Source organism: Cynara cardunculus, assembly GCF_001531365.2.
Source record: "Cynara cardunculus var. scolymus isolate 2C chromosome LG 2, CcrdV1, whole genome shotgun sequence".
NCBI lineage: Eukaryota > Viridiplantae > Streptophyta > Magnoliopsida > Asterales > Asteraceae > Cynara > Cynara cardunculus.
Window position 1 is genome coordinate 10,923,937 of NC_037529.1, and position 24,891 is coordinate 10,948,827.

General features: G+C 35.7%; 1 protein-coding gene and 1 long non-coding RNA gene across 4 annotated transcripts; both read right to left on the reverse strand.

The window, feature by feature from the left end:
• Positions 1-2,544: 2,544 nt before the first annotated feature.
• LOC112507898 lies at positions 2,545-3,532 on the reverse strand. The gene is made up of 2 exons (XR_003068576.1): positions 3,173-3,532; positions 2,545-3,050 (listed from the first exon to the last, which is right to left on the reverse strand). It is a non-coding gene; the product is annotated as an uncharacterized LOC112507898 (long non-coding RNA).
• A 2,799-nt stretch (positions 3,533-6,331) lies between these two features.
• On the reverse strand, positions 6,332-24,466 carry LOC112505764 (FIP1[V]-like protein). Of its 3 annotated transcripts, XM_025109731.1 has the most exons (10): positions 23,461-24,466; positions 21,693-21,928; positions 15,954-16,080; positions 15,783-15,851; positions 15,566-15,703; positions 15,314-15,415; positions 14,870-15,222; positions 11,078-11,190; positions 9,585-10,984; positions 6,332-7,081 (listed from the first exon to the last, which is right to left on the reverse strand). In XM_025109731.1, the coding sequence occupies exons 1-10, from the start codon at positions 24,298-24,300 to the stop codon at positions 6,560-6,562; spliced, it is 3,900 nt and encodes a 1,299-aa protein (XP_024965499.1). In that variant the 5' UTR covers positions 24,301-24,466; the 3' UTR covers positions 6,332-6,559. The 3 variants fall into 3 exon arrangements, with proteins under 3 accessions (XP_024965499.1, XP_024965501.1, XP_024965498.1); XM_025109733.1 differs by having other exon boundaries at positions 9,585-11,190; positions 21,693-21,778; XM_025109730.1 differs by having other exon boundaries at positions 9,585-11,190.
• Positions 24,467-24,891: the final 425 nt, after the last annotated feature.

Here is a 24,891-nt window from a genome sequence, read left to right on the forward strand (position 1 = left end):
GGGGGGGGAATAAAGTGAAACTTTACAATGGTGGGAGCTTTATGAAATTGTGAATTTAAAATTGCATGTTAAAATCGTTTTTTATTAAAAAAAACATGTTAAAAACTGTTTGATTTGCTATTAATTGTTTATTTTATTATGTAATTTTAAAAATTAAATAATAAAATTCGCGCTATTTGATAAAGGTAATTTTATTTATTAAGTGTTTAATTTTAATAATAATAATTAAGCAAGATTTTTAATAATAATAATATTTTTTTACTGATAAAAAATTATAGTAATAATCTAATATTTATTTAGAACATTTTCAACAACTATGCTAAAATAAAAAAAGAGTGATTTTAACAGTTTTTTTGCTCCAACAATAGTTATGCTATCTTGTATGCTAGAATAGAGAAAGGAGAAAGAGATTATAAAAATCTCTAAATTTAGAGAAAACTCTAAATAAAGAGAAATTATTATTTTTACTTTCCTACCAATAAAAAGTATTGAAAATAAATGTTTAGTAGAGAGAAAAAAATTTATTATATGCATTAAATATTTTAATAATATAGTTAATGTTAGAATTGATAAAATAGAGTAGCTGTTGGAGTTGGATACAATTATTTTTAGAAATTTTAACTTTTAGTACTTTATTTTAGAAAAAAAATATAGTATAAGATGTTCTTAAAAAAACAAAAATCATTAAGTTATGATGATTGAGTAATAAAATAAAATAAATAAATAAATTATTAAATGGTTGTTTTTTTTACTTCTTAATAGTTCTATTAAGAGACAATATCTGAATCGTTAAAAAGTGAATCTTGTTCGACAAAAAAAGATATGTCTCTTAATAATTCTAAAATCCTTTGAATAATTTTGCATATCGGTCTCCCTTAACCATTCAGCATCCGAATTTTATTGTAAATAATTACCAAACAATTATATTTTATTTTGCATAATATCATGAGAATCTCTAAATCATTCGGCAATTATCCAACACTCTCTAAGTAATGATTAATGATAGATAGGTGTTGAGATAGCATTTAGATATGTGTTCAAATAGAATCACCTAAAAAATTGCAAGGGATAATTTTTTTAATAAAAATTGTTTTATATCACATCATGTTTTTTTGATCTTTTATGAATTATGTTTATAAAACACCTACGAATAATTTATTGAATAAGATTTTAGTTATAAAAAATATAAATAATTTGATTGTTAATTAATATTGATTTAATTTTATTTTATTAAATTATAAATTCAAAATTATACATGATTTTCTTATAATTTAGCATTAATATATCAACGAATATTAAAAAATACAAAATATAATTATACTACAATAGAAGAAAATAATACATAATAGAAATATCAATTTAATATAAAAATTAAATCACCGTTTGTTGAAAGTTCTTGAAGTTTATATTTGTACAATCTTATTTAGACCATTCACATAGGGCTTGCAAGACCCTTTCAAAATGAATTGTAAATGACTACTTCACCAAAGTCTTGCCTGACTTGTAAATTTTGCAATTGTTGTTACAATGCCACCTAGACCCAACAAACTTTTTTAATATTTAAAATTAATTATTCTTATTTAAAAAAATATATATATATATATATATATATATTATTTTTTAAATAAAATATAAATACAGTCATAATAAATATGTTTAATTGATATACTTAAATTAATTTAAACATTAAATTTTATCATCACCTAAAATTAAAATTATACATATTAAAACATACAATATTGATAAAATTACATATAATATAATCTAATACACACGATTTGAAGGAGAAAAAAACAATGATTAATTGTGTCACGTCAGCTTTTGCAGTTACCATCTATACACATACAATTGACCTATACTTTTAATAGTAGTCCACACTACAACATCTATTAATTACTTTATAAATAATTATATATATTCTAATTATCTTTTATAAATACATGATACTTAATTCTTTATTTTTATTCAATGTTTTCATAAATAGATGATATAATAATATATTATAATTATTTTATAATTCATTGTTTTAATATATATATATATATATATATATATATATATATATATATATATATATATAAAATAGTTTCTCATGTTATGCATGGTGAGTAGTTAACCTTTTTTATGGAATGTTTACATTTTGTCATGTTAATTTTATTGGTTAAGTGGGCAATTTTTTTACATATTTATTAAATTTTCCTTTAAGAAATTAAAAAACGTTACATATATTATTCACGTTTTCTCCCTAAGATCACACCATGATTGGCCTTCGGCAGACCTAGGAATTTGTTATACCCCGGTAAAAGTCGGTCAATAAGTCAATAGTATAAATAGGTGAGGGGATTAAAGGGAAAGGCATTCTGTTTGTAAACACTGGTTGAGCGGGAAACCGTTTTGGGAGAGTCCCAACTCCCATGGCTCTCGAAAGCCTGTGGAGATTGTAATCATTCAACAAATTCAAGTAATCCAACGGATTGACCATTAGTGTAATATCAAATGTATATGTGCACTTCGATTCAGGGAGAATGACGACTTGATTCGAAGATTTGAAGAGCTGTGAAGATTTGGAATACGTGTGGGCGAAATTTAGGTCTATAAACAAAAATATGCAGACGATGGAGAAGATGATGAATTACAAGAAGACATACTGAAAAGATCGCTGAAGAGAACCTTTCAAAAGGACTCGGATTCTGGTCTTGGAAAGAGTATAGGAATTTGAAATGACAGTGTCGAGAAGTGAAACTCATCACTACCTCGTAAGTGCGTTGAGACCATAGCATGTTACAGGAAAGCGCTGCTTTCTCCCTAGTATTGTCACACAGCTGCCCGCCTAGAAGAGCCACTTGCTCTGTAGTGTTGTCACACACACAAGATAAGCACGCTGCCCGCCTGCTGGCCGGGCGAAGTAAATAGTATATAATAGTAATAGTAAATTCTATGCTCCCTGGTTCAGGTACGTAAAAGTCCACATCCAAGAACGAATACAGTTTCAAATCCGAATCCAGATATGCGTTCTGAATCCAGATCCGTATCTAGATCCAAATCCAGACCTGAATCCAAAATTAGATCCGAATTTTGAATTTGGAATGGCTATGGACGAGGAAGCAATTAAAGGAGAGCATTCTAATAATGAAGGCGATGATGAGAGGAAAAAGAAGAAAGGAGAAATTACATGGATTAGAAGCCGATTCAACAAGGGTAGAATTTTCTGGAGTGACTTTCACAGAAAACCGCCGATGGAAAAAGGAGATCAAGGCCAAGGAGGAATGATTGAGTTGGTGAACCATCCCCGTTGTTACCACTCTCTCCGCTCTTACCGTCGCTATCGCTGGCATTTTTGCTCTCGTCGTTTCCTCTACCGTCGAGCGGGACACATGCCACAAAACAATCCGTCGCTGGGCCCAGTTGGAGGATAAGGTTAATCTGACGTTTCATCACCCGTTAATCGAAGAGATTGGTTGACTTCTCACCATCCATCGTCCAAATCTTCAAGTTCTATTCCAGGATTAAGGCCAACATTGACGGAATTGAAACGGTTGGTGAATCGCCACAAAGAAATCGCAATCGCAAATGAAACGAGTTTGTTTCTTTCTGAGTTAGGCCCTTGGCGCATTAACATGAGTTTTGATAGTGGGATACACGTGGAAGTTGCTTAGAAGAAAGGTCAAAATTTGTTGGATTCCTCAAAGTGAAGGGCTCTGCACTGGTTAGGCAATGTTCATGGGGAACCACTGCCTACCTCCACCACCTTCAAAAGCCATCAATGTAATGCGTTTACACCGGAATTTTCATACCTTGAGGACAAGGTGAAAGTTACAATCTCCACAGGCTTTCGAGAGGCCAGGGACCAGGGACCAGGGACGGACCCAAAAAAAAAAAATTAAACGGTGCCGCCATTTGACCATAAGAAAAATATAATTTTTTTTTTCAAACAGTGACACCGTTTGACTAAGAAAATGACACTAATATGATTCGGACTTGGGTGTGGGGTGGAATAAAAGCCTTGCAAACCAACTTTACCAAAAAAACTTATTCTCATTGTAGTTTCAAAATACATACAGTAGCACACAACAAATTAATATGGTTGTACAGTTCATGAAACCTAAATTTTTTACCCTTCGGCGGAGAAACGATACGGTGGCACGTGCCACCCATGACACTTAATTAGGTCCGCCCACGCCTGGGACTCTCCCAAAACAGTTTCCCGCTCAACTAGTGTTTACAAAATAGATTGTCTTTTCCTTTACCACTTGACCCCAGGTTTTACGAGCGATTGCACCTTTAAAGTGGGTTAAAGGAACTACAAGGGTGGTGCCGGATTAGTTTGAGCTTGGCTCCAAAGGTCAAAAGTACCTCGAGGTCCCAGGTTCAAATCTAATGAGTAATAAAAATCCCCTTCCTCCTTAGTCGTTTGTGTCCGATAAAAGGTGCATCAAATGACAACTCTCTAAAAAACCATAGTAGCTTTTTAAAAGTTGGTTCTTACGAGTTCTTTTTAGTTTGACACATGTCTTCTAAAAAGTGCATTTTTGTCTTTATCGGCTGACAACTTTCTAATAGGATTTTACAATGTCTTTTTTTATTTAGAATTCATCGTAACTTGTAAATTTGATATAAGATTCAAAAATAGAAGCATGAAATCGATATAAGATATAAAAACAGAAACATGAAATCGATATAAGATTCATAGGGAACACTGAACTTAATATGAAATGCAATTACAACTATGGAAAGTCATTTCGAATAAACATAAACATGGAAAATTTATAACAAAGATATGAAATACATGGTGGCGGTAGTGTTGATGATCGTTATGGCCCTTACTTATATAAACAAATCATAAATCGGGAATAAAAAATCATCATTATCATTGAAATCAGACGGATGAGCTTGGGTGCTATAGCTGTCGGAAGACTTACATGACGCTCTTTAAGCCAACACTTCCACTGGTAACTCATTTGGACAATTATTGCGAGTATGTGCAGGCTTTCCACATCAACCATATTTTTTCTTGATCGAACCCTTACATGATTGGCCTGCTCTGCCTTTGTTCATGAAAGATTCTACAACAATCCTGTATTCATTAGATAACAACCAATGAGATGTCGGCCCCACATGAATCACATGTTCCGTGCACATAGCTGATAGACTTCGAATGCGAAATAGGACATGGCTAAATGTGATGCATCGTTCTTTTTGTAGCATTTGAACATCAGCGTTATCACATGACCACATAGTAACCCTGGCAATTGTCATTTCCTACAAGAGCAAGCTCTTTGACATTGATCAACACGGTAGCATCTCGATTGGCATCTTGCATTTCGAACATGTAGCTTTGGTCAATGGGGTGTACCGTCTAATATGCAGACTTGTTTGTCTTCTTTTGTACTTTTGTTGTTGCCCTTGCCCAAGGTGATAGTTGACAGACGCCGAATCCATCAAATAATAAGTTCCAACTATTGGTCAATTACAAACCAAATTGTAATAGCGGTAAGTTCACTAATTCCACAAGGACTCGGTTTAACTTATCATTGTCAAAGAACTAAAGTACACGAACGGGTAACTAAAAGTAAATACGAGGGGGGGTGGGTGGGGGTTGGATTTGATTAACTACACTGAACATGCGATAAAAACCGACTTAAAACAATAAATTAAAAACCCAACATTAGTTTGCTCCCGATTAAGATGCTAGTACTTATCATTGATTCCTAGAACGTAAGCATAAAGAACAAACCCAAATTGGTTATGGCCATTAACAAGCTCTAACAACCTGTATTTTTCTTTTAGATTCTCACATATACTACATCATGTTAAGTTCAATGTTTCCGATGAATCTTATATCAATTTCATGCTTCTATTTTTGAATCTTGTATCAAATTTACTAGAAATGATGAATTTTAAATAAAAAATAGACCTCACAAAATCCTAGGGTTTAGAGAGTTGTCAGCTGGCAAAGACAAAAATGCACTTTTCAGAGAACACGTGTCAAACTACGAGGAACTCGCAAAAACCAACTTTTAGAAAACCCCAGTGTTTTTCAAAGAGTTGTCATCTGGTGCACTTTTGGTCGGAATGCAAGTAAAATAGCAAGGAACAACACCAACAAATAAGTGTTCAATAACACTACTCATTTGCATTACCCAAAAGACGGTTAAAACCAGAGACCACCCTTCAACCTTTAGCCACCACAAAACTGCTCTACAAACTACATACAGAGCTTCATCAAAACCTCTCACTGCCATTATCCTCTTAATCACGGTCACGGCCAGCAGCCACCGTCGTTTGAAGAGGACACCCTCTTCTAATGACTATTAATACACTGTAGTAGTTGTAGAGTAATAAATAATGTCAGTTTGTCTGTAAAAACATATCTCCAGCCATCACGGGCCGCTGTAAAATGTTACAATTTCACAAGATGTATATACATACAGATACAGCAGTGTAAGAGTGACGAAAAGGAAACTGGCTGGATCATGGTTACAACTTCATAAATCAGACAACACCAAAACACCGAAAGTATTGGTTTTGAAGTGATGAGATTTTCTTGATTTTCACATGGCTAGCCACTTGTCCACCTGCGTTTTCTGGCAGGTCGCTCTGGTTTGATGGTTGAATCAGCGTGGGTTCCAACTTCATTTTCAATCTTTTTGATTGCCAGAGCTTCTTTTTCACTCGGCATAGGAAGTTTGAACCGCTCACTGCGCTTCTTCAGCTTCTCAACTGTGTCCAAGTGTTTACCCTCCTCACCTACTTTCACATCATCATTCTCTTCCACCAAAGGTTTTGCGTTTGATTTCTCGACTATTTCTTGTGGCTTGGAAGATTCGTCCACTGGTTTCATGGGCTGAGTGTCGTCATATCTACTGGTCTTTTCCACATTATGCGAGGAGGCTGATGAGTTAACACCTAAACTGAAATCAACATCCTTGTGGCTTGTCCATCTTTCCAGCTTGGAACGTCCTCTCCTCGAGTCTTTCCGTTCATCCTCTGGTGAAGCGTTTGCTCTGTGTTTTCTGGAAGATTGACGATTCAGACGCGTCTGTTCACTGTTTCCTTGCTCAAGCACGCCGGTCGAACTCACCTGATGGAAACCAAAAGAAGAAATAATAGCTGAGGGAAGGAAGCATAGTGTGCAGGGCAAGCCCCGCAAAAAGGGATAAGCACATACAAGTGCACACGTATATATATATAGTTTGAAATTGTTGAATATACAAGTTGAAGCTTTTTGGCAGCGAGTTCAGTAGGCATGTTTCTTCTGATGGGAATGAGGGTGGTGAAGAACAGAATAGCTATAGAGTTGCGACCATTACCAGAGAATAGAATCACATTAGATGGAACGTCACTATAAATGTAGAAAAGGAAAATGAGAGTAGTCAACAATAAAAAGGAGTTGACATATTATTTTTCTCTCTCAAGCCAGCAACCGAATGATTCGACCAGTTCTAGCAAGGATGGATTTATGGTTCTGTATCCTCCATAAACGGGCTTAATTTTATCAATCAACTAAAACAATTAATGTTAGATGAGGACTGTCATCTAGAAGGGAAGAAGGGCACATGTTCCCTTCACATTGGCAACACGGCCAAAGTTTTCTTTCACTTTTAGAAGGTAAAAGTTATCCACAATGTTCTAACCTTCGTTATTGGCATCTTTTTCTTAGTTTATTGACATTGTTTAGTTGCAACGCTTGGCTAGAGACAACCTAAGTTTGTGTTTTTTGTTATTTAAACGGTATCTTTCTATAATATTGAAGTTCACAAGCATTTGGAACTTTCTACAGAATTACCATTTAGTTGAGAAGGAAACAATTGGGTAACGTTTTCAACGTAAAAAGCAATCACAGAAGAAAAAGTGAAATCAAATCCTGCGTCCTTCGGAACATGGAGGAATAGTAATTTAAACTGGATAACAAATTATGAAATTACTTGACAAGAAAGGATGATCTTTATAGGATAAGCACAAGAGCGATATTTATTGACAACGAGTACTGCAAATATAAGAAAATGATTATTTGGATATTTATTGACAACGAGTGCTGCAAATATAAGAAAATGATTATTTGGATCTTCGACAAAGATGCTAAGATCTAGATTAGGGAACAAACGACATAACATGACATGTACAGTAAAATGCCTTAAGAGAGAAAAAACTAAGCTCATCATAGAAATTCATTACTTCATATCAAATACTAAATAGACCTTCCATAAACTACTCCAATCAGCAAATCGACCTTAAAAATTCAAAACTATAGAATAAAAAAAATGCTATATTTGAGCATGAACTAAAAAATTGCAAATAAGAACACTTAAAAGCATGTGTATGACTGTCGTTATGCTACACTCAAAGTAGATGCAGGATTAGTACCTAGAGCTATATTATCACCTATATCAGAGGTGATAATAAAATGCAGTATTGGACTCCTTCCACAAAAAAACAGCAACTTAATTATATTTTTGCATAAGTTCGCATTCTTCTTCCTTAGGCTCTGAGTGGAAGGAATTCTGATTAATTTTATTCAGTAGCTGTTTATATTTCTTTGCTCTAAACAATAGCTTCATTTATCACTGATTTTATAGAGCTAGATTTCTTCTTTCCTTATGTGGGATGTATAATCTTAATACACCCCATGGCATATAGAGCATTGTGCCTTGTACAGGATATACACCATATCAAATTTTCAGATGAGGGTCATATCTCATAACCATAAAGGTTACGAGTTAATTGGCATCGAAATCTTTCTTACTCATAGCTAGATTCTTTCTGAGGGATTTACAGTTCCATCAAGTCCCAACTCATCCCATGATCCAGAAAAGACAAGATCACCCATCTGCATCTAGTCGAGCTTTATGAGAATCTTTTAGCCTCTGTCAAGGGCCTTTTTTAGGTCAGAGGTCCTTGCAAATTCAGCAAATGCACATGCATTCATTCAGCACCTTAAAAATATTAGATATTCATGTTCGGAGATGATATATTATTACAGGTTGATATTTCAAAGTAAATGTGTTAAGAACACCTTGTCACCAGTAACCGTGAAATGAAACTAAATGCAATTTACTCTGAAATATCTTCACACTGATACTTAGATTCTGAGCTGCTAGATGGTAATTCTGAAAAAGTTAGAACATTTATTATGCCCAAAATAGTTGGCAAACTACCAACACCAGTTCTGGTGAAACAGAAAAAGAACCTTACAGGATTCGTATATCATCAGTGCGACTGCATGTGGATTGCATTTGTTTATCTGAACTTACACTAGCCAAAGTCCTCCATTCAAAAGGTTCAGAAACCATAACCATGTTGAAAAGGCATGCAATAAAGTAAATTATCTATCAAAACCATAAGTAGATGAAAACCTAAATCAAGATTCGTCTATACGCTTATCTGATAACAACGCGCATTCTATAACTTGTTACTGACGAGTGAATCTGAACAAGGTTTATTGGCCTTCCAAGGTCCAAGAGAACCGGTAAGTAACTAATAATTTGTTATTCAACTCTTTTCTAGAAGTACCAAGACATTCAAGATTATTGAATTACTGTGAAGATTTTTTCTAGTTATTTTGTTGTGTCTAGAGATGTACATACCCGCTCACTCTTCTGACTGTTGTGGTCTTCTCGATTCCTCCTTGAAGGAGCCAAAGAACTGTGAGCAACACCATCAGTTTCTTTACTCTTCCTTACGCTTTCTTTGGGTTTTTTATCCTGCAACCTATGCATATCAGTAGCACCGGAATTATGACCACTACCGGTATTTCCCCTTTCCTGCCTAGATATTCCTTCATCATCATTCAGCTTGTTTCCATGTGAATACGCATCTTCACGTCCTGTATGCCGCAGAAGGCCTTCATTTTCAATTCTATCCCTTCTACCTGGTTTTTCCCGGACTGTGTCTTTGAACTGATACTCTCTTTCCGTACTTCTGTAATCTTCCTTCAATCTAGAATGGCCAATCCAAGCTTTGTCTTCTACTGCTCGTCCACTTCTCATTCCTTCACGTCCTTCTCTTTCCTTCCACTCATTTCTTTCCCTTTGCTTTTCAACACTCTCCCTTGGTAGCAAGCCCTCTTCTTTATACCTGAAAGAGTGCTGGTCATCTTCCCTTAATCTTGCCTGCTCATCTCTCTTTCGCTGGTCCAAGTTATCATCTTTCTCTCGCTTCTGGCGACTGGTACTATCTCTATGGACATGCAAAGCTTCTTCTCGTTCAGTATGGCCCCCCCTCCAAGTATGTGCCTCTTCTTTCCTTCTTTTGTTGTGGATGCCTAATTCGTCATGGCGACTTTTTATGCTGCCATTGTTATGTTGGGATACCAAATCTCTGTCACGGTCACCTTTCCAACTACCATTTTCCAATACTTTCCTTGAGTAATGTTGATCTTTATCACTCCTCTCACTTTCTCGAATCTTATGCCGTTGTCTAGATGCCAATTCCTCAAGACGGTCCCGTTTCCTGATGTTTTCAGCCCTTGTCCATCCTACATGTAGATCCTCATCTTGCCATGCTCCTTCAGATTCTCTCCCCTTTTGTCTATAAATTTTTTCAGATTTTGAGTGATATGTAGAGTTAGAATCCCATTTTTTACGAGAATATGGATCTTCCATCCTCTCCATTGCCTTTCGATGTCTGTCACTCTCTTGTCTCTCATCACGGTCTCTACTTCGAATAGAACGCTCACCTTCACCGAAAGATCTCCTGGTGTTTCCACCGTGCACAGAGCTTCTGGCTTGAACAACTTCCTCCTCAACACTATTTTGCATGCTGCGTTGATCTCTGCTGCTTCCGGACCTTGCTTTGCTGTTATCACTACTTCTTGCAGTCCTCGGATCCTCTCTATTGTCAAACTTTTCAACAGAAGACCGTGCAGCTCGAGAGGTAAGTGTTTGGTTCTTCATGGGACGTGTTTGGTTTTCATCTTTAGAGGTGCCAGTGGCAGTTATATCTAAAGCTATCTCCTCCCTTTCAATTGCTGTGCTTCCATCAGCATCTACAACATCATCTTTAATAGCATCATTCTGGCTAAAGTCCTGGTCCTCCGCACTGCCATAAGTAAGACGAGACCTAGAAGGACTCTGCTTACCTTCAACATTGTCAGGTGATCCTTCCTTCTGATTATCAGCAAACTCCTTATCCTGAAAACTTCCATCATGAGCTGAATGGGGTGATCTGTCCTGAGCTCTTCTCTTTGTCCGCCTAAAATAATATTATGAAAATATCAATGACAAAGTAAAAAATAAAACTAGGGGCAAGTTCAGCAAGAAAACGACACAGCAGATGCTCTCTCAAGGAGCAAATTACATAAATCATATAAAAACACCCACATCACATAGATTACACGAGGTAACAGCTATGACCCATCATTGGAGCCGTATGTAACAAGGAACAAGAGGGCTTTCACCATTTTCAAAAAACTTGAAGCAATGCTGGAACTATATCAAGCAATATCACAACAAATGCTAATACTGTTGAATCGTGTGAAACTAGATGCACTTTAGGTTACATACAACTTAGTTCAGCGACTTGGAGGTCACATGTAAGGATGGCAACTATCAGTACATAATTAGTGTCTCGCACGCGAGTTGCATCTCGCAGGCATGGAATCGGGGGACTTACTTGGATTCTAGGGTTCCTTTTGACATGAGAACAAACAAAAACAACTTGGGATACATTTTCTCATGTGACCAGGAAGTCATAAGTTATTTGCTACCATTTGGATTGTTGTACTCAATCAGTTAAGCATTACTTCATAACTGCTACTTACTGATAATAAACATCCTCTCGGGTTTCGTAGGGAGATGTACACAATCTTAAGATTGTGGAACCACGTTATATGGTTATGTTGTTTAGCTTGCTGTCCACATCATTTATCATCACAAATTATATCACTTGTTGATCAGTACATTCCATTTCGGTGTTGGTTGTTTGCAACCACACTTGTTTGGTTTGGGTGGTGTTAGGGCAAATGGTAATTCCCTGCCAACAAATATACAATTGTTTCAATAATGGTCCTAAGAGATTCCTATTCAAACCAACAGTCTGTAAGACTTGTATCTCCTATAGGCATCAATTATCATAACAACCGACTAATCAATGTGGAAGCAAGAACCTATTAACACAATATGCCTCCTAGTCGTTCATTGCAGGCAAGCAGGCAGTTAGTTGTGCGCTATAGCGGTAGCTGTCATTCAGAAAATAGTGTTCTGCAGATAGCAGCTTGGAATAGTGGTAACGCATATTGCGGCGCTAAACACCGCTATTTGATCTGAAATAGCAGTCATTAATACCGCAATTTTTTTCCTGGTCTTTCTCTTGGTTTTTGGGCTACTTTGAGTGGGCTATTTTGTTCGAGACCAAAGTTACTTTCATTTAACCTAAACTTTAGGACTTCTATTTGACCCAAAGGACTTTTATTAGGATAAAACTTAAAAGAATTCGATCAATTCCAAATCCAGACCAATTTCACGCATCGCCTTCAAAAACTCCAATCGGTTCCACGCTCCACTCTCGATTCGGTGGAAACTTCATCGACTTGCACTCAATCGAACTCCCCTTCAACACATAACAGTTTAGCATTCAATATATTGTAATTAATAAGTAGTTTATTTTTCAATATATTGTTTGACTTGATATGTATTAGGTATACAATATATTAAGGGGTTGTTTGGTTGGTTTTCCATCAAGTCATGTATGAATAAAGCTGTCTGTATGGATTAATCTGCCTGAATAGATTGGAAAGGTTTTTGTTTAAGAGGGTTTTCCATAGATGGAATGAGCATGTCCTTTCTGCATTAAACTCCCCCTAGAAGTCTATATCATTAAGCCACTACAGAACAGTCATGTATAGCTGACCGAATAAGCTGCGAGTCCCATTAAGCTCATTAAGCTGCTAACAAACAGGCCCGATAAGTTATATATATATATGTGTGTGTGTGTGTGTATTCGTATTTATTTTATGAACCTAATTTGCTTTACCACTATGCCACCGCTATACCACCACGATTTCAAATCACAGTCCCGACCGCGTTTTCTGCAATCGACCACGTTAACAGCTTGGCATCAACATGATATTACATTGAGCAATTTCAAGGGAGAAAGCTCTTGAAACCGCCAATATAATCAAGAAGATAAAATGATATCCAACTAGTTTGGGATAAAGGCTTCTTGTTGTTGCTGCACCAGTATCTGCTAGTCAACTGAACCCTCCATAATGCAGATCACAAAACCAATATCTCGGTGCTTCCTCATGCATATCTGACTCTGGAAGCCATCATCATATGTGAGTTCAGAATAGTAGTTCAACTGCTAGAGATGTGATTTTCAAAAATTATTTTATCTTCAATACAGGCCCTCTCAATACTGAAGGCAAAAAAATCTTACAAGTTGTTAAACTAGGATACAACAAATGGAGTAGAATTGAAAACTTTCATTTTCCCAAATCTTGCTATTTTATTTATATCCAAATAATATCAGCCCTATAAGACTACTATTTTATAATCATATTATTTAGGCATATGAACTATATTGGTGTATCAAATTAAAGTAAATTGCATACCTCATGTGCTTCCAAACAGCACACTGATTCTGCACCCATACCATTAAAGCGAACTAGGTAAAATTGATCAGGGCATACATTGTTCTAGCACAAAGATTATTTATAACCATGGATCATTCCCATACAAAAGAAAGGCAGGCGCTGATACACATACCAATCTGAGAGCAATGCACAAACATTAAGATATTCCAAACAATGGGGTCCTATGAGGATACAAGTCGATGATAAGAGCATAGCGAATGAAGTGGTATAAGATTCTCGAGCAATCAGGTCTACATTAGATGGATATATAGCCTTGTACAACCAAAACATATGAGGATTTAAGTCAGAGGATAAGAGCACAGTAAATGAAGTAGTCAACTAGTCATACACATTAGCAGAGTGTGCAACCACAAGCTCCCAGCTTGGGTAAGTTCTATAGGACAACAGATGAGCAGAAAGAGCAGCCAAGGTTATAGCTAATGGAGCTGAGACATGTGTTAAGAGTTTGAGGACTGAAACGTAGACTACCACCTACACTAGCTGGTTAACAGGTAGCCCTGTTTATTAAAAAGTAGTTGGATAAGAAACACTTAATAGTCTTCTTAAAGAGAAGCTGTGCAATATGTTCAATCAATAATACAATGTTGCAGAATTTGCTAGAGCTATGGTACAATTACCAAATAAATAAACTTGTATAAGCTGAAGTAAAGACATCTGCAGCTGTTCCAATCCAACTGCTTAGCTTTTTGGAAAAGCTAGCAACGGAGGTTACGATCATAGAATAACAAAAACAAATTTTGATCCAGAAGGACGCTACTTGTGTAGTGAGAACACATATAATATACTCCAAAAGCAAAACCAATCCAGAACAATGGCTTTCTGTACACCTAAGTGATTAGATGAGAAACATATGTCAGGATCAGTTCTTTTTTTTGCATGCTTTCAAATGGTGTAATGAAACTACCCAGTGTGGTGAACTTAGTCGTGCAAATCACAACCTAAAAGAAATCCCATCAGATTTTGGCTTTGCAAAGATGATGGATTAGAAGGTAGTCCTTATTTGGTGGAAAAGCTTAGAAGAAATAGAACAAAGTCACGAAATTCCCATCCCTGTGTCTAATTGAGCCAGCATACATGACCCTCTATCATGCTATAATATATTGAAGAAGTGTCTAAACATGTCTCCTTAGTACCCTCCCCCCAACTGTCTGCACCTCGTGACTTCACTTCTAACCCACCCACCAAAAGCAACACTAAAAGTTGATATATTTTCACAAGGTGGGGAACAACCACATGCTCAAGGAAGTGCATGATATGTCATGCAACAATATATGATACCTCTCATTGTGATTATGAGGAGACTTGAGCTTCTTCCTGGGATATGCACAGGTCTTTCCCCTTGAATCAGGATGATCTCCAACCTGTGCTTCTGAATGGAAAGGTGATATCCTATCTCCTGCAGTTGTCTCATCATGGATAGAACCCACAGAAGGTGCTCTTCTTCCTACGCCTTCCCTCTTCCTGTCATTATAAGCCTGCAGGGTTCTATCAAAATGATCACCTACTGAAGCATTGTCTTCTTCAATTTCGAGGCCTTCTGTGGGATTTTCTCTTGAAGGATCATCATCAGGCTGTTCTGCAATATCATCTACTGGAACAGATTCATCATCTGCAGAGCCTTGCAAGATAATCTGTGAAAGAAAAACATCAACCAAGTTGGCAAGATACACAAATCAGCTATTTAAGTAGGATAGGATACAGAAAAACAATTTTGACCATCACCTCAATAATAGCATCTGAATCACGGGGTCGTGGTGGCCGTGTATCAATGGATGGAAGACGTTCACCAGAACCAGTTTCTACCTGTATTGCTCTTCCAGCTGGCTGGAATGTCAAGATATCAATTAGTTAAATTGCCAATTCTGCAATCATGAAACCTTTTTGTCTCATCAATATAACATACTAAATCTGATGGCAAAACTATTGGAATATGTAAACTGAATCAGGATCTTCAAGATGCTATTTTCTTCATACCAGTTGCATCCGACTACGTGTAAATCCCTTTGCTAAGTTGCCATGTATATTGGCCTTTCCAATATTTTGATTTTCGGATGAGATGCCATGAATGCCTGCTGCTGCCGCTAGCTCTGGGGGCAGGTCTGGATCATATTGCTGAATAACATAAACATATTATTTCTTCATGACTCATTATCACGAATTACGCAATCAATATCACAAAAGCAGCAGATACCTGTTCGGTCCTCCCACTTTCATAGACACGAATTTTGCTTTGCATAGTCGCCTCCAGGCGAAATTGGTCCTACAAAGTATACAAGCACGCATACATCATGTCTTTAGAATAGTGAGATATATGTATGCATACACAATCTCAAGCTTCAAAAAATATGCATCCATCACTTACCAGCTGTTTGCAGAATTCTTTCCAGCTTTCCTCATTCAAACCAAAGTTGAAAAAATCTGATATATCAATACCTTGGAGTCTCCATGGTTTTTCCTCAAAACCATCAATGTCAACTTCAAATATAGTCCTGAGAAAGCAACAGGATATTAAAAATGGATACACAAAGTTTCAAATTTAGTAGTGTCATATAGTAGTAGGAGACCCAAAAGAGCTAGTGTCAGATATTATAATGGTAGAAAATGATATCTTGTGAAGACAAGGTAATTGTCAGGACCGGCTTAAATTAAGCACAAAAAGCATCAGTTTCACACTCTGCATTAACATCATTTGTATGATGGTCAGAGTGTGCATGTTTAGAACAAGGAAAGAACACCATATGTCATACAAAATTTTATGATTACATATTTAAATGAATGATCTACCACATACTAAGAGAAATTTTTCCACCAACTTTAGGAAATCTAAGACAATCGTAGCCAAAATTTACACACACACACACATATATATATATATATATATATGTATGTATGTATGTATGTAGAAATGTGTTTAGTTGATTGGTCAAGTTCATTGATGATATATCAACAAATAGCTACCAAAAGAACTAATATTTCAGAACCAATAATTAAGTCATTTTCAAGACTCCTAGCTGAAGCGTTGGCATAATATTACATGAGCCGTTGCTATAAACACATTAATTTAATTAATCAAGTTACAGACCTTCATAATAATGACTATCCATGGATTCTTAATCGGGATTTTAACTATAATTCTGTAAGCCAAGCCGCTCAACTTTTTTGCTTGGGATACACCACAAATTTGTAGTTTTTGACACATACCAGCAGTCCAGCATGGAGCGATATACCAGAACTAAGAAGTGTTATCATATTCTTACATCACCAAAGGCTATTCTAGGTAGTCAAATTTGGAAGTAGCAAACAGTCATACTGAAAAGAAGGGAACATGAACTTATTGATTATGGGCTATGGCTATGAATTTAAACACATAGTCCTAATGTTGAATACTGTCATGGTATGTGGATGATTAGAGAAGTGCATGCATATCCTCTAATAAATAATGTTTCAACTGAAATCTGAAGTCTGAACCAGGTCTACGAATAACGCACATTATACTTGACCATACCCTTCTAACCTTTGAATATGATACCAGAAAAAACTTAAAGGTTTGATTGAAGAATGTGAGTAAGGTTGAAGATAGTTATGATATGATCTTTTTGAACAGTTGGTGACTAAAGCTAGAGGGAATCATAGAGTTCAATAACATCACCAAGTGATCTGTTACTGTCTACAAAAGATTAAAAGACAAAAAATAGATTCAGCATTAAGTTGGCATATGAAGATGTTGGAAGTCCCTAGGTATGAGGAACATGGCACCAAACTAGTGTTTAAAAAATTTACAACCTAACAGCTTAAGGTGGAAAAGAGAAGGCAACAAAGAGTAACAAAAGTCTTTGGGTTAAGACAAAATCAGAACAATAGCCCAATAACAGAACTTATAGTATCATTCAATCGATGAATGTGGACTCATTTTTTGTCTCTAATTTCAATCTTGAATTTTGAATATGCTGCATTGTTTCTTATTCATAATTCAGAATGTATATTTAACATTCATATTTCATAATCAATCCGCAGTAATATCTTCTAAGGACTGTTTGTTAAGGTCTGAATGGGTTGAATGAAATTTGACAACTATGCCAGTCAGATGTGGTGTTGTTTATTAGAAAAGCCTAAAAAAACCTTAACCATTAAGATGAAAACTTAATTGTTATGATTACCTTAATTGAATTCGCTAATGTAACAAAATTGCCCAGCTGATAAATTTTACCCCTTCATCTACATTCATCTCCTATCTACGTCAACTTTTCCAATCTCCACAGTTGTAGCCAGCCTTATTACTTCAGGTAGGTACTAAGTACTTCATCTTCATTCTTCGGTTCTTAATTCTTTCAATTTCAATTGTGATTTTTAGGTTTATGCCATCACCACCGCTAGTGAGTAATTTCAACAAACGTTAAACAGTATTCAAGTCTACATAGTCTAATGAGTTTCAGCATTATACAACACCCACAAATTTATCTCGATGTTTCTATTAAATTGTTCTATATTTAAGTGTTATTACTTAACCGTTCAAAATATGTTTAGTGAAAATGAACATATATATTTACCTCAAATAAATAGTCACTTTTTATTGTACTTTTTCACTTTGTATGGGCTGTTTTATCTCTTTAACGAAGAATTCATGTGGGTTACCGTAACCGTGGGGGTTACCGTAACCGTGGCAGTTCTTTAGCTAAATATTTTTGTTGTATCCTGTTTTATGTGTGAGAATGTATATGTTGCACTGACGAAATGACACTCTTTTATGATGCTTGTGTATGCTTACAACCATGATACCATGGACTAATTGATAAGAGAGTAAATTGGGTATCTTAATTTATGTAAGCATGAGTATGGGGGTGTCTGTTTTTAACTTAATAAGCTTAATGGGCGGTTAGCTTAATTGGTTAAGTTATATTAAGGTGTTTGATTTTAACTTAATACTAAGAGATTGACTTAATATGTTAAGTTAGCTCATCCTATCTTAATGCATTAAGTTAGCAACTTTTCCAAACTTGTTCTACAATTTTTAATCACACATCTCATAAGAAAATAAGTAGTGTACCAACATGCATAAATTAAAAATTGTAATCAAACAATAATATTTTATTGTTTTAAATATATTTTAAGTTATTAAATATTGTGTTATGAACTCGTTGAATTCATATTATTTATGTTATTTTAAATAATTGATATTCTTTTAAATTTTGTCATTTCAAATATTTATCAAACAGTTTATTTTCATTCAAGACTTATATAGACATAAGGTTAAAATGGTAATTTTTGTTGTTCGGATTATTTATACAGAACAAAAATCAAACAACAATTTATCTTAATTTATCTAGACAGATTAATGCTTAGAGGCAACTTAATAGATTCAGAACTTAGTGGATAAAAAAAATCAAACAGCCCCTAAATGGAATTCTTTTGACTATTTACGAAGCTACACCTTTTTCCTTCTGTTTAGGCCCTCTGGGGGTAGGAAAATCATGATCGGGATAGCAGACAAAAAGCTATGGAACTTGGGTGTGGGTCTTTTGTCGAAATGGAATGGCCTTTTTATTTATTATTTATCGTAAATGAGTGAAGCATTACACATTATATGCCCGTCCGCCATCAGCATATTTTTTTTTGTTTTAGGCGCCTGTAACTCTTCCTCAGCCAGGATGGGGCAGAATAGAAGAGCAAGTACAAGTATTAGTAGCATAACAAAAATGCATTCCTCGTCGTTAACATGTGATGTATGTTTGCTTGATGATTGTGTTATGTAACTGGTTGCTTCAGTTAAGATGAGATCTGGGATTATGAAGTCAGAGAAGTATTTCAACATAACTTGTGAAGCAGTTGGGTAGCTTAGTTTACAAAAATAACGTGAGCAAAAGAGATCACTTTGACTATGTAATGTACGATAGTCAATATGTTGAAGTTTCTTCTTGATATCATTGCACTTCAGTTTGTTGCTTGTATAATTCCATATCAATATCAAAAACTACAGCTATTTCTTCTTCTTTGTTGCTGTGTTGTTAAGATGGGTTCTCCAAAAACATATTTCATTTACCACAAGGGTATACTATCTTCCAAAAATATAGGTTCTTTTTCACCTCAGGATTTGAAGTGGTTTCAACCAAGTATTTTATATACCCTTAGTATGGAATGAAACTGCCTCCACCTCATGCTGTGTTTTTGTTGGTTCAGAATGGAGTAAAGTTTTCAGCTTCTGTAGAAAGTATGTTTTATTTTTGTTTCATTTTTTGCAATGTTGTTGAAAATTTCAATTTGTAGGAAGTTTCAAGAGACAGTTAGATATTTGTTAGAACCACCCAGCTGCTGTTAAAGATCCAACTGGCTGATTATGACTACCTCCACTGCTGCTGAGTTTTAGGTCAAAGGAATGAAGTTTGAACCACCTTGTACAAAATTTATAACGCTGATTAATGTGTAAACATGATGTACAGAATTTGGTTTTTGAGGATTTTATATAGGGGCTTAATCATTTGAGAACTCCAAAATTTGCGAGATCCGTGAGAACTTCTACCTTGAGGTTTTGTTTCACATGAATATTTTTCCATCTAAGCATAGTATTTAATGATTAACATATATTTGTTTAACAATGCGTTTGTTTCATATGTATTCGATTCACAGTGTGAAACTTTTTTACGTGTACTTTTGTTTGACAAACATGCCAAAAAGGTTCACATTGTGAACCGAGTACATGTTAAACAAGCATATTGTGAAACAAATATATGTTAATCAATTTTCTAAAATCTAGTCGTAGATGAAAAAGATTATATGAAATTGCACATGATGCACAAGTTCTCAAGGTTATCAATTTCATGAGTTCTCAAAAGAAGCCCCCCCTCTCTATATATATATACATACATATATATATGTGTGTGTGTGTGTGTTACTTCAAGATAGAACTATGTAGCTTTAATTGGATTACTATTATTTAAGGGATCACTCAATTCTGTCGATTGGTATCTACATGATTGGGCGGTTTGTATTCCTTCTCATTGATTCTTTTGTTTTTATGTTCTCTCTCTCTCTCTCTCTCTCTCTATATATATATATATATATGTGTGTGTGTGTGTGTTTGTTGCTTCAAGATAGAACTATGTAGCTTTAATTGGATTACTATTATTTAAGGGATCACTCGATTCCGTTGATTGGTATCTACATGATTGGGCGGTTTGTATTCCTTCTCATTGATTCTTTTGTTTTTATGTTCTCTTGATTCATATTTTGGTTATCAAATTGTTGATCAACTATCAACAAACGTTTCAAATTGGGATGTAATTATTGTATCAATGTTTTGTTGACATCATCCTCTACTTATACTTTAAGTTATCATTAAAATGTGTTGTGATAAGATCATTAGACATTTATTATTCGGTTTTATCAAATAGTCTTCTTGTTCTAAATGGTTTAAAGAGAAAAGGGTAATTTTCTAGCATTAAGATCATTTATCACATTGTCATTTAATTTGGCACTAATTCAAGACGTAGCCTCTAATTCATTCAGGCCTATTATTCATTCCACTTATCAAGTAGATCCTTAAGATAATGATAGGTTAATCCACAAAATAAAAGTTTGTCTCAATAACAATAAACCTTCTATTCAGAACTAGTTGTATGGCAAAAACGAAACCAAAACTTATTATAGAAAGATGCAACCCAAAAGCAAACATAAAAACGTGATCACCCCCCCCCCCCCCCCAAAAAAAATGATGCTCCCACACTTCTTTCAATGCACAAAGTAATATCAATAACATGGAGTTCATTAGATAGGTTTTGGGTTTCTGGATATCTATATAAGCACACAGTAAGGCAAAGGCCCCAACCTCCCCACACATATTTTAAAAGGCTGCTTTTTTATTTATAATCCAAGAATAACCGTCTTAATCCATCTAAATTCTCAGCATGGCAAACTTACATTCACAACTGTAGAATTTTGACATTTAACTTGCATAGGAAGCAAGAGGAACTTTGAAAAACTTAATAGAAAAGAAATTACATTGTACCTAAACAGTATAATAGTATTAGATAAAAATCTAGGAGGCTTGTATAGTTGTATATAACCAAATAGCTTATCAAGAAGAATAGTAGTATGGTATGGTATTTACTTATGTGAAGGAAGGGTGAACTCCAGTCCTCGCACAGCTCCATTGTTTCCCCAACCGGGCATCCCTTGACCTGGGTGGAAGTTCTTCTGCATCGGAGAAACATTTCTTAATCCTGCTGGCCGCCAATCACCTCTACCACGACCAGTGAAAGGTGGCACACTTGTAGGTGGACGAACTTGGCCTGGGGCTCCACCAGTTGCTATGGGAGCTGCTCCAGGCACACCAGGTCTCACATACTATACATTTGTTTAATAGAGTATTAAAAGTTATACAGAGATTAATATTATTAACAAATAGAGCACAAATAGATAGCAGAGCACGCATGCAAATAAGCTAATAATGTCAACCACAGAGAATGAAGACTATACAAAGGAAAACAATATTAGATCTCACATACTGTATTCAAACACTCCCATACATTAAAACATGATACCCATAATTTGCTTACAGAACCAAGCTCATTATCATTATTTCATCATCTGTTGCTAAATCTCATGATACATCCTTTCACCAAATAAGCCATGAAGAAATACCCAAAAGACAGAAGAAAAATATTAAGTACTTTGATGCAAATTTCATATGAAGCAAATTATGGAAAATATTATTGAGAATTCAACCCATAATCGTATTACCATGGGAGATGTAGTTGTAGAAGTCAAAAGCCAGATTAGCACACCCAGCCATATTTTGTCATTTTGTGCATCAGTATGTTGTTCTAAGAGAATAAATGATATAAAAACTGTATGCTGTTAACCGTGTGTATCAATTATGTAGTTTTTGCATCGACAGCTATCATAGCAGTGAACATAGATTGTGAGTTTCTCAAACTAGTTGGAAGTACATAAACCAAGATAACCAAGATGTTCTTCACAACTTGTGCATCATGTAAAAAGTAGAATTATTATTCATCTCAAAGCTTCTTCCTAATAGTTACAGGAAAGGTTATCTAACACCTTAATGAATTAGCAACAACAATCATTTTATCCCAAACTAATTGGGGTAGGCTAAAAAAGGTAACCAAAAAACTTATAGAACTGTGCAAGCTAAAACTAAACATTAGACCTTGAAACCCAGGATTTGGGACATAAATGGCAACCTTCGACACACTCATATCTAGGTTTAACTCATTTGGTAATCGGTATGCATCAACCATGTAAATCTCTCTCAACTGGTTCTCCCATGTCGACTTGGTTAACCTCTACTTCTAACAACCTCTCCGTGGTAAAAGTCTCTTCAACTGGGTGTCTTTGGATGTATATGTTGGGGATAATCAAAGCACCTCAAACAGTGTTGCCTCAGCTTTTCCTCAACCAGTGCCACACCAACCTTATCTCGTATATCCTTGTTTCTAATTGTATCCCTCGGTGTCTGGCCATAACTTATCTTGACGTTTGCATTCTGCTACCACCATTCATACTCCTATCTTGCACCATAATTAATGCACAGTGCAAGAAAATCAACAGTACCTTCAAGAGGCTATTAGTATCTAAGAGTAGCCAATAATCTTCACTGAGATATTTAAAGAGTAGGCCACAGACCCAAACAGAAGCTAATGCATTGGAATCCCAAAATACATATTCAGCAAGGAAGAAAGCATTTCCATTCATTGATGAGAAGGAATCGGTACAAGATGATAACCAACTATATAGTGGTCATGCTCATTCAATTCCTTACAAGATGATAACCAACTTTTCTAACTAGGTATCAGTCTATTGTGGAACAATTTACATTTCAAATTCAGCCGACACTTGTTACAATTATGACTGACCTTGAACTGAGAATGAAACGGATGATAACCATGAATACTGTATCCAATCTTGGGTGCAATCACAGCTCCTACACCACCATTGGCTTTCGCGGCATCACCCACCAATAGATCTTTTCTACCTCCCCCTCCTTCTGCAGCCTGACTAGCATCTTCACCCCAATCTTGCATCTCTTCCATTGCTTGATGATCATGATGATGATTCGGATCATCATTATCACCCAGAATGACCAAATTGTCCTCGCCTTCATTATCCGCATCATCTGCGCCTCCACCTCCCTCCATTCCCATCAGACCCCCACCATTATTATCATTCAACAGAATTTGCAAATCATCCTCACTGTCGCTATCATCCCAGTCGTCATCACCTTCCCCTACTTCACCACGCTGTTGTGAAACCCTAGCTTCGGACGACGACAACCCCGGAATTTTCAAGTCTTGCTCACCTCCGGTATCTTCAATCCCAAAATTACCGTCCAAAGCCTCCTCCTTTACCTTAGTATCATCATCCATATAATTTGAATCTTCTTCAAAACCCTTCTCTTCCAATTTAACCAAACCGCTACTACTTGCTCGTAAATCCACCGCCGGCGCCACCTGCTCTCCCAAGCACTCTTCAACCATGGCTGAATTTCCATCGGTGTTCAAGTTCGGATTTGAACCATTCTGGGCCTTGTTTAATTGATTGGAACTAGTAGCACCATAAAGAATTTCCTCATCATCGCTGGGAATTGTATTCTTGGGATCCATCGAACGGTTAGGCGGCTGAGGAGGTGCGGACGATATCGTAAGGGGCTGGAGTACATCGGAGTACAAATCTCCAAACTCATCGTCGTCTTCCATCAGAGAAGAGTATGTTAGGGTTTTGAGAAGATCGTCAAGATTTGCTAACAAATTGGATCAATTCATTGAAACCATTTCTTTTAGTAGTTTAAATACTGATGACTACTTCGAATGATCGATAACACGAGAGATCGAAAGGGCCATTTTTCTTTGTTGCAGTCAAGTTTAGGGTTAGATCATTTTAACGTAATCAACTATAGCACAAGTATTTTGTTTAAGTAACGTATTTTTATTGGGCAAATGGCCTTAACAATAAATCAAATTTGGGTTTATTTCTCAATGTGACATTCAGGTCCGATAACGAATCTGTTAAAATTGAAATCTATCAAATAAATGTAATATAAAGTAACCGAAATGGAATTTAATTATATTTGATAGGAATTTGACTGGAATAATATCAAAAGATATTTAAATAATAATGGTGTTGTGGCGATGGTGACAAATGGTGGTGGTGGTGACGGGGAGAGTGGTAGTAATAACAACCATCATGGGAGGATGAAATTAGGGTGAGTAGAACTAGAAAAAACTGAATTATCCGACCCAAGATTCTTTATTTTATTTGACATCCAAAACCTGAAACCACCTGAGGCC